Here is a 9,989-nt window from a genome sequence, read left to right as displayed (position 1 = left end):
GTGCTTGCCCCAGCAGACTCTTGATGTGGGGTGTGTGTTCTGTGTGGTGTATCTGAACTATGTATGATTGTGGTTGCTTTATTTATAAAGCGGGGCGAAAGCCTGTTTCGAGGAGTAAATTAAAGCTAGCTCGGCAATTTTTTTTTCTTTCGTCTCTTCAAGTTCCTAATGATAAGGTTGGTTCTTGAACTTAAGGAAGTGGAACTTAGTAGTCTGTCAAGGTATTCCGATTTTTTCCTTAGGTACTCGTGGGATGGCTGAGATGCGGGGGCGGTGTCCATACATGTATAGGGACGGAAGGACGAGCGAAACATTGGAATGGAGTAGGTACTAGAGAGTCACATACATGTATATAGGGATACTCATGCAAAGCCACACCGGCACCCCGCGACTGTGAAGAGGAACATACACGCCCCGGGGTGTATTTATTGGTACACAGATACTAGCACGCACGAATGCTGCATGCGTACACAATACGGCTGGTTGATCTTGTTCTCATCCGTGCTAATAGCTTAGCTAGCTTGATACTTGACGAGCGGGACGATTCGTTCCGCGTCTGTTTTATTCTTGACGCCTACCTTCTCCAGATCGGGGAACTTAGCACTGGGATCGTTAGCCCACTTGAATACGGCCACACAGATCCTATCCCATTTATTCACCTGCTTCCCCTCGACGTCGGTTATTGTCGGGTTCACCTTGTCAAACTTCTTGTCCACCGTGCCAGACACGGTGAGGAACCGCAGCCCCTCGCAGATCATGATCACCAGCTTCGCCAGCATGCTCTTGGACTCGGCTTGCGGATCGGCCAGCCGCGGCTCCTCCCACGCCTTGGAGGTGCCATGCTTGGCGAGGACATGGACGGCTCGGGCCATTTGGGCGCGGCCTAGCGTGACGGTGTCCAGCCCCTTCTGGCCGATGAGGTCCTGGTACCGGCCGCCGAAGCCAAGCCACCTGGAGCCGCTGATGAGGCGGGTGTCGCCCTCTTTGCCGAACTCCCACCACACCCCGGCCGGGGTCTTGAAGCCGACGAGGTAGAGGTTGTCCATGCGCACGGCGAGGGTGAGGGAGCTGGAGGTGGTCCTGGTGTTGCGGAGGAGGACGTAGAACCAGCGGCTGGGGACCGGCTGCTCCGGCGGCAGCACGGGCTGGACGATTCCAGGGCGCCGGTCGCTGCAGTACTTGATCACGTTCTGCCGCACTATGCGCATGAAGTCGCCGTAGTTGTTCTCCTCCACCAGGAAGGAGTCCGTGAACGCTGGTGTTGGCCCGGCCATCACCTCCTTCTTTTCTGCTAGCTGCTAGACGACTGATTTGCTGTGATGCGGATACACACGTTTGTTTATATAGTACCACAGCGGGAGTGGGTACGTATGTAATTTCATGAACACACACTGCCCACTGTGATTGGATAAGATCAGCCTTTTTTTTTTCTGATGAGTTTTTAATTAGGTAGCCACCGAAAACCCTAAAATTCCGATCGCCCTCGAGAAAAGTAACGACCGGGCAAAAAATTCAGAAAATTGCACAAGCATAGAAGACTAAATTTGACATAGTTTAAACATCTGTGAACATAGGCCAAATTCAGATTCGCCCGCTCCGCCGAGGTCAAGCTTGACCGGCGTCGAGTGATCTTGGCAGCAAGGGTGGTACCACAGGTCATACACCACATCAGCACCTAAGAGCATCTCCAGTCGCGTCCCCCAAACCGTCCCCCAAAGGGATTTGGGGCGCGCCGGACAAAAAAACGTTCCCAGCCGCGCGCCCCAAAGTCCTTTTTTGTCCGGCGCGCCTCGATACGGTGTCCGGCGTCCCGAGCCCGTCCCCGTCCCACAGGGGACGCACCGGGCACGCCGGACACAACGAAATGAGAGGCGAGGAGGCGCGGGGCCGACCCGTCGCCGGCTCGGACGCTCAACCGCCACATACGTAGCGACGGTGCAGTTGCCAGGAAGCGGAACCGTCGCATTGGCAACCGCGTCGACGACGCGCCAACCCCGCCGGAATGGAGCGCCGACTCCTCGGAAGAGCAACCGCTGCTCTCTTCGACTTCTGCGCCGCCGTTCATCCGCGCTCAATAAGACCCGTACGTACGCCGTCATTCATCCAAGCCTCCATCCGACACCTCCAGCGACGATGAGCTACATCTCCCGGCTCCCGTCCGACACCTCCGGCGAGGGAAAGCCTGCCGGCTGGCGCCATTGGTGGGACAAAGCCGGGACGCCGAGCAGCGGCGGCGATTCCCCGCCGCCAGTTGACAGCGAGGAGGAATGGCTGGGCTGGGAGGAGGAGGAAGAAGAGAGCGAGGCCGCGGCGGCGGCGGTGGCCCGTGCGAAGGCGAAGGCGGCCAAGGCGAAGGCTGCCAAGGCCAAGGCCGCCAAGGCCAAGGCCGCCAAGGCCAAGGCCAAGGCCAAGGCCAAGGCGCAGCCGACGAGCACCGGCGACGACGACGCGTCGAGCGCCGACACCGCCTCTTCGGAAGAGGTGACGAGCAGGAAGCGCCACCGCGATGACGACGACGAGGCGGGGCCATCAGCGAAGAAGAAGAAGTAGATAGTTTATATGTATTTAATTATATTTTTTCGAAGTTTTATATATAATTTGTTTATGTTCAACCGATTTGAATATTATTAAATAGTTTCTTTCTAGCCAAAAAAAATACTTTTAATGTTTGGGGGCGGCGTTTGGGGGACGCGGCTGGGGAGCGACGTCCACCAAACGCGGTACGAACAAAACCCCCAAACGCTCGATCCGGCGCGGTTTGGGGGACGGTTTGGGGGACGCGACTAGAGATGCTCTAAGGCCACCATATTCTCTTTCACTTCTCAATTATCAGCCCATCTTTTCCACTAAGTGTATCCCTTTTGTTGCACTTATTCTTCTCTTCTTTGGCTTTCCCTACCTGAGTTCCAAACATCGTAAAGGTCATAGAGCCATGTCACTGGCGTACAATTTAGTTAAGAATATTGTTTTTTTTGCGAAATAAAAAAACATTGATTTTGAAGGCCAATAATTTCCAACCTCACAAGGTCTGGAAGCCCTTTTAAGTGTGCTGATCCCACGATCAGGTATTCTCTTCCACGTCTCGCCTATCAGATCATCTTATGTCGTTTTCTTGGACATGTTCTTCTCTTGTTTCGCTTTGCCTGCTTACCTGAGTTCCAAAACACTTTAAAGGCCACAAAACCATGTCATTTATGTACAATTTACTTAAGTAACTTTTTTTGCAGGCAAAGAATTTGCAACCTCACAAGGTCTACAAGACCCTTTTAAGTGTGCTGATTCCACGATCAGGTATTCTCTTCCACGTCTCACGTATCAGATCATAATATTCTTCCACTAAATATGTCCTCTTCTTGCACATATTCTTCTCTTCTTTGGCGTTTCCTGCCTGCCCGAGTTCCAAAGCAACGTAAAGGCCAAAGAACCATGTCATTTATGTACAATTAAGTAAATTATTTTGGAGGCAAAGAATTAATTTGTAACCTCGCAAGGTCTGCAACTCTGCAAGCCCCTTTCAAGGTTGATGATTCCACGATCAGGTATTCTCTTCCACGAGCTATCATCTCATCTTATCTGTCCACTCAGTATGTCCCTTTCTTGCACATATTCTTATATTCTTCGAATATTCACTTTGGCTCGTAGGTGTAGATATACCCACTGTGAAAAAAAAATTCGAAATATCTAAAAATTCTGAAAATAGTATCCAAGCCTATGTTCGAACATTTTATTTTCTCATACAAAGTATCGCGGAATAAAAACATTTTTTGTGGCAGGTGTAAAAAAGGCAATTTTGTATGTTCCAAATAGAATTTTACTAGACATTTTCTTATATTCTTTGGCTTTCCCTGCCTGCGTGAGTTCCAAAACATCGTCTAACAGTTGGTCTTTGAATGTTAGTGGGTATTGATCTTTCTGTGTCTCTTTATTCAACTTCCTATAATCAATGCACATTTGATAGCCAACGATACTCCATTTCTAGTAGGGGTAGTTTTATTTTTATTATGCACAACTGTGAATCCTCACTTTCAAGGAACACAGTGAACTGGAGTAACCCATTTATTGAAGAGATTGGATAAATGATACTTGCATCGAGTAAACTTATTACCTCTTTTTTACCACTTATTTCATTAGTGAATTTAACTGCCTTTGATGTTCGATAAACGGTTTATCAGCATCTCCCCTATCATTCTAGGGAAATATTAAAAATTTGAAAACCGTCATAAGCTTATTTTCTTCCTTCAATGGAATGATTAGAATTTATAATAGCAGGGAATTTTTGTTTCATTTAAATTCATACTTTAACTCCTATGGCAGAGGTTTCAACTCCAGTGGTGGGAGTTGGTTGTCTCCTTTCCTCCCTGGTACCTCATAAGTTTCATTCACATGAGACTCTACTATCTAGTGGTGTCAAGGTAGATATCAAACTTGTTCCCTCGGTCTTCCGGGTCTTGATCATGGTTAACAAAGATTCTTTGTAGCTCACCCCTTGGAGTCCCAAAGTAAACTAAAGCTAGCTCAGCAATGTTTATTTCCTTTTCGTCTCTTCAAGTTCTTTATGGTAAGATTGGTTCTTGAACTTAGAGAAGTGGTACTTAATTTCTTCTTCCCCAAACTTGAGAGACACAGTCTACTTTTTGCAGTCTATGTTTAGTCTATGTTTGTTCTTGCAGTGTTTAGAAAGGTCTTCCAAATATAATCTGAAAAAATGAGTCACACGGCATATGCACAATAACAAGATCAATAGGATAAATATGGGTACCGATAATGACATGACTATTATGAAGAATTCCATAAGGGGGTCTTAAGAGATTTACTAGCATGCATGATAGTCATGTCGATAGAAGGAATTTCTGAAGGACAAGTATCATTACAAATTTTGTCACAAATGAGTTAGCAATAACATTAATAGAAGAGCGAAGATCACATAAAACATAGTAATAAGTTCCACTAAAATAACATGGCAACACTGGTTTAGCAATATCCATACCTTCAATTTATCTTTTATGAGGTGTGATGCCTTTTTTTTCATTTGGACTACTTCTTAGTAGGTTGTCAAAGTATTCCGATTTTTTTCCTTAGGTAACTATGCGGGTGGCATAAGATGCGGGGGTGGTGTCAATGGAATGGAGGCGTGCCTCTGTGATGTTGGGGATCGGTACCTTTGGATAAGAAATTGCGGGTTGATATGTGAATTTGGGATGGATTGAAATGCAAAAAAGACATATGAACGAAGCCCGATGGAGGTGGACGAAGGACGAGCAAGACTTTGGAATGGCATGAAACGAACCGTACATGCTTTTTAGGTAGTATAGTTACATACATGTATAGGGTTACATTACATTAAAGGGCTTATAAAAGGTGGCAAGCCACTCACGACTGAGAAGAAGGAACATAAACGACCCGGGGTGTATTTATTTGTACAGACATACTAGCGGAACATGACGAGTAAAATTATTTGATAAAGTTTGAAGATCTAAAGTTATAATGCATGGAAAGCATGAATGACATAATTATTTGAATATAACTGACCCACTACAATATTTTTTCTTACATATTCTACCATTGAAAAGCTATACCAAAAGAGGGTACATTGTGAAACAACTCACTTCTCAGAGTTGTATCAATTTAAAACATACAAAATGAACAACTCAATTATGGATTCTATCCAACAAACTCACTTTTCAAACACATAGGCTATTGGAATACTCTGCCTCCAAAGTTGGGGCGATGCCGCCAATCAACATGTGAGCTGGCTCCTTGACCATGAGGATGTAATATTATGCTATCAGGAACTGGTGGCTGATCCTGATTTGAAATAAGAAGAACAAATAAAAATTGATAATGATACACCCTCTGGTTCAAAATAATTGCCCACAAATAAATGTATCTACACACTAAAACATGTCTAGGTATATTCATTTTTGAGCAAATATTTTTAACTGCTACTGAGCATGTCAACCTTGAAGAAATAACAACAATTATTTTTTATATGAGCAACAACAATATTTAAGGAAATTTATATTAAAAATAAGTAAGATGTACCATATTATGGAGGAAATTAAAATGAGTATAGCAGAAAGAGTGAACATTTGAATATTGTGAGGACTGATCGAAAGTGGGTGTACATATATGGCTATTTAAACCATCGATAGTACCATCTAGTACCCAAAATGACCAGAAATATTTCATTCTAAATGACATCACAAGCCGTCGTTCTGATGGCAAAGGGAGTGCTTTCACAAGTACTAATCATTAATCATGTATCATGTATGTGTATCTGAAAGCAAAAAAAAGCTAATAAGTGTTCTTAAATATCTAAAACACAAGCAATGCAAACCTTTAATGTTTTCCTTGAATTTGGAATATCTCCTCCTTATTCTAAATGTAGAGAGCCAACATAGTAAACTATTCGAAGGCCTAGAGATGTGCTAAAAAACACCATGATCATCCATCTACGTGAGCCAAAAAGGCATCTTATTACCAGAAGCACAACACTCTCTTTTCAGCTAGCCATAAGCATGCATACGTGAACAAGAAATGAATAGAAGGCAACAAATAAATGTAACAACAACAAAGGAGACTAAGGGTGATGGTATGGTGCGACAAACATGGGTCAAAAAATAGTACTCGGCAAAAGCAGAGCTAATTAAGGTTTGAATTAAGGAATTATTTGCAAAATACATAGACGAAGGCAAACTATAGTGAGGAGTTTTTTTCCAACATAGTGTTGATGAGTTGTATTACCAATATGGGCTTGATTTATTGACTCCTTAATCAAAAAGTTTAATTACTAACACGAGGACGATAAAATAATGGGACGGTAGAACTCATGAATCAACCATACAACATCTTCTAGGTTATTTAGTCTGTAACATTTTCTAGGTTCCTCAGACTTCCCAACTCCAGTTACTTTCAATTTCTCTTGCTTTGATTTATTTGTTATCTTACTCTCTTCATAGATAAAACTATATCTGTTAACCTTAGTACCAAAGGATTCCTGAGATTTAGGTAAGCTTTTATATGCATCTTCTACACTGTCGGTCAATTTTTCTTGCATATCTTCATAGTCAACAAGCTCTTCCTCTTCCCCCTCTTACTTTGTCTCTTCATGAACTGACTTCGTTGTTGTCCCTTTCAAGTTCTTCCTTTTATCTCCTTCCAATAGATCTAGATTTTTTTCTCTACCACCGTGTCCAAGAGTTATTTATTCTCCAAGTTTTGGATTTGATGTGCCATGATTTTATCATCTTCCAAATGAGGAAGAATATTATAGTTATCAGCCCTAAGAGTGATCACAAGGTCATAGGCTAGCATCACAGAGTCCCTATTTCTCACAGAATCACAATAGGAAACTCTGAGTTTTTGTCACCCGATTTAGAAGAATTGTTATCACTTGTATTATTCTCCCCAACCTTAAGTTTTTTTGCAGCCCTAACATTTTCTTCTTCATCAACATTTGCAGTATGTGTGTCCTTTTCCTTGTCTCCACCCATGTCAGTTTTCATGGGGCACACTGACTTATCAAGCGTCCCTTCCTTCATCACTTTATCAATTGTGAAGGCAATGTCATACATCAATGGTTTAACAACAAATTGCTTCACTATTGGGAATTTCTTGATTCTTGTAACATCCACTTGGAATATGAACACATCAAGCTCTTAGAGAATTTGCATCTAGCACTCCCTCAGCCCTTGCCCAAACATTACATGACCTACCAGTAGGTTGAACCTCATTTGAAGCACTATCCACTTTAATAAAAGCATTGGTGCCTTTGAGTTTGAATTCATCGAATTCCATCAGCATCCTTAGTTTATCCACTAAGGGAACTTGAACAACAAAATCTCTACCTCTCTCTTCTACTTTCCAATTCCACTGACATTGAAATTGTTTGCCCAAACCAGCCCCCAAAGTCTATGCATTCAAATAACCGCTAATCACTTGGATCAAACCAAACGAAGATTCTTTAACTGGTTTGCGACCAAATTTCACCTGTTGAGCCACGAAGAACCCAAGCGCAAGATCAACCGGTCCAACAACTGACATTACTGGCTTGGGTTGGTTGGGACGGACACATCTCCTAGTTATGTGACTATCTTTCTCATAGATTAAGCATTTTACCTTCATCGAGTATTCCTTCGCGTTGTGCCCTTCCACATCACACTTATAACACACCGCTTGCTTGTCCCCAACAGAATTGACAACAGGGGTAGTCGTAGTGATTACCACATTGGAGGAAGACAAGCTTGATTCCTAGTTCTTCTTCTTTTGCCACTACATGTTAGTAGCCTTCCCAACACGGGGAGGCACATCTCGAGCTCCTCACCTCGACCAATCCCTGCCTCGGTTGATCCTTTTTGTGGTCATCTCTCCTAGACCACTCTTCCATTCTTCTCCTCTTCAGTCCATCGATCTGTCGCTCTGGCTGACATCTTCCTACGAGTTTTCTTCTTTCACTCATGTTCTCCTCCGGTCATGCCCTTAGCATCGTCAATAACACCTCCTTTTATGATCTTATATCTCTCTCACTTTTCACCAGAACCAGGGTAGGTGTCTCAAGTTTTAGGGTTGGGGGAGAAAAGGGAATGTGAGTTGTTGAGATAGTCATGGTCCCGATGACCACCACCTCTAGCCCAATACTCCCAAAAATAGGCCCATGGGCCAAGCCCTTTTCCAACCCAACACACTCCCGATTCATAGGGGAAGTCATCTCCAATGGCGTGCTCACTGGAGAAATCCCACAAATCTGCCATGGCTATTGATACAACCACCAATTCCTTGAAGCTCTGCTCCACCATACTCAACAAATCCCCTCGATGAATAACTGGATAAAATCTCTTCCCCTCGACTGACGTGTGGCAAGCAAAGTAGATCTCATCACCTTAGAGGATTTGTTCCTCACCCTTCAAACATCTTGCATCGACCACCTCTCCTTCCTCATCAAACAACACCAAATGTCTTGCCACTAATCTAAGAAATAGGAAACCCAGTCCCACAGTCGAACACTCCCGCCTAAGAGCCAACGTGTAGCTCACCTCCCATCTCGAGGGCGGCGATTCCATGTCCATAATCCCTGTCGCTTTCTCAACTCCTTCTCCCCAGCATGTGCGAGTAGGGAGAGTTTCTCACCCTCTTCTCGGGTCTTCACTTGCCGCATCCGAGCCAGAGTTGCCGCTTCAGTGACATCCCTCACCGCTTCGGTGACATCTCTGATAAATTTGGTGACACGTGTGAGCCACGCTAAGTCCATCGTCCCAAAATAATCGATGTTTTGTCAGAAATTTATCTTTTTTATTTCTCAGAATATAACATACTTTTAAACAAAATTTATGGCGTAACAAACTTGATGTATATATCTAGCTACATATTTTTTCTGCAGATTTTTTGGAAACTAAAAAGTGAAAGTTTAAAAAAAAATTAAAAAACGTGTGCTCAAGAGCAACGATGAGTTTTCCGAACATTTTTTTTGATAATGGGCGCTTTATTACTTATGAAAGAAATTACACCCGACCTCTGCATAGCTAAAATGCACACAGCCGTTTAAAAGGTCTCAAAAAACTGAAGTGCTAAAAAAGGCGAATTACATATCAGACTTGAGCAAATGTAAAACGCCTAAGGTGAAGGCGGATGCCCAATCCGTAGATTATGCTGCCACCCATGTAGGGAAAACGTATCCATCGCCGTATCCTCCAACCGTGTACAGACCTCCGTAAATGCGGTCACGGTTCTCCACCTTCTGCAGTGCAGACCACGAACGGAAAGTAACGGTTCCTCTGTAGATAACCCGCAAGAGAGAACAATTATTTTCATTAAAAACTTTGTTATTTCTACACAGCCATAGCGACCATATAATAGCAAGAGCTCCTACCTTAATAAACATGCTCACTGGTGCTCAAGAGCAACGATGAGTTTTCCGAACATTGTCGCCTATAAATGTTCAAGACACACAAGAAAAAAGAGTACTGTTTAACTATGTAAAGTGGAGTCTAGCT

General features: G+C 43.7%; 1 protein-coding gene across 1 annotated transcript; it reads right to left on the bottom strand.

The window, feature by feature from the left end:
* Positions 1-295: 295 nt before the first annotated feature.
* On the bottom strand, positions 296-1,293 carry LOC124665966 (ribosome-inactivating protein-like). The gene has a single exon (XM_047203326.1). The coding sequence runs from the start codon at positions 1,272-1,274 to the stop codon at positions 513-515; it is 762 nt and encodes a 253-aa protein (XP_047059282.1). The 5' UTR covers positions 1,275-1,293; the 3' UTR covers positions 296-512.
* Between the last annotated feature and the right edge of the window lie 8,696 nt (positions 1,294-9,989).

The sequence above is a fragment of the Lolium rigidum genome, chromosome 6, assembly GCF_022539505.1.
Source record: "Lolium rigidum isolate FL_2022 chromosome 6, APGP_CSIRO_Lrig_0.1, whole genome shotgun sequence".
Taxonomy (NCBI): domain Eukaryota; kingdom Viridiplantae; phylum Streptophyta; class Magnoliopsida; order Poales; family Poaceae; genus Lolium; species Lolium rigidum.
Note: the sequence above shows the minus strand (reverse complement) of the source record. Positions and strands in the feature narration are given on the sequence as shown.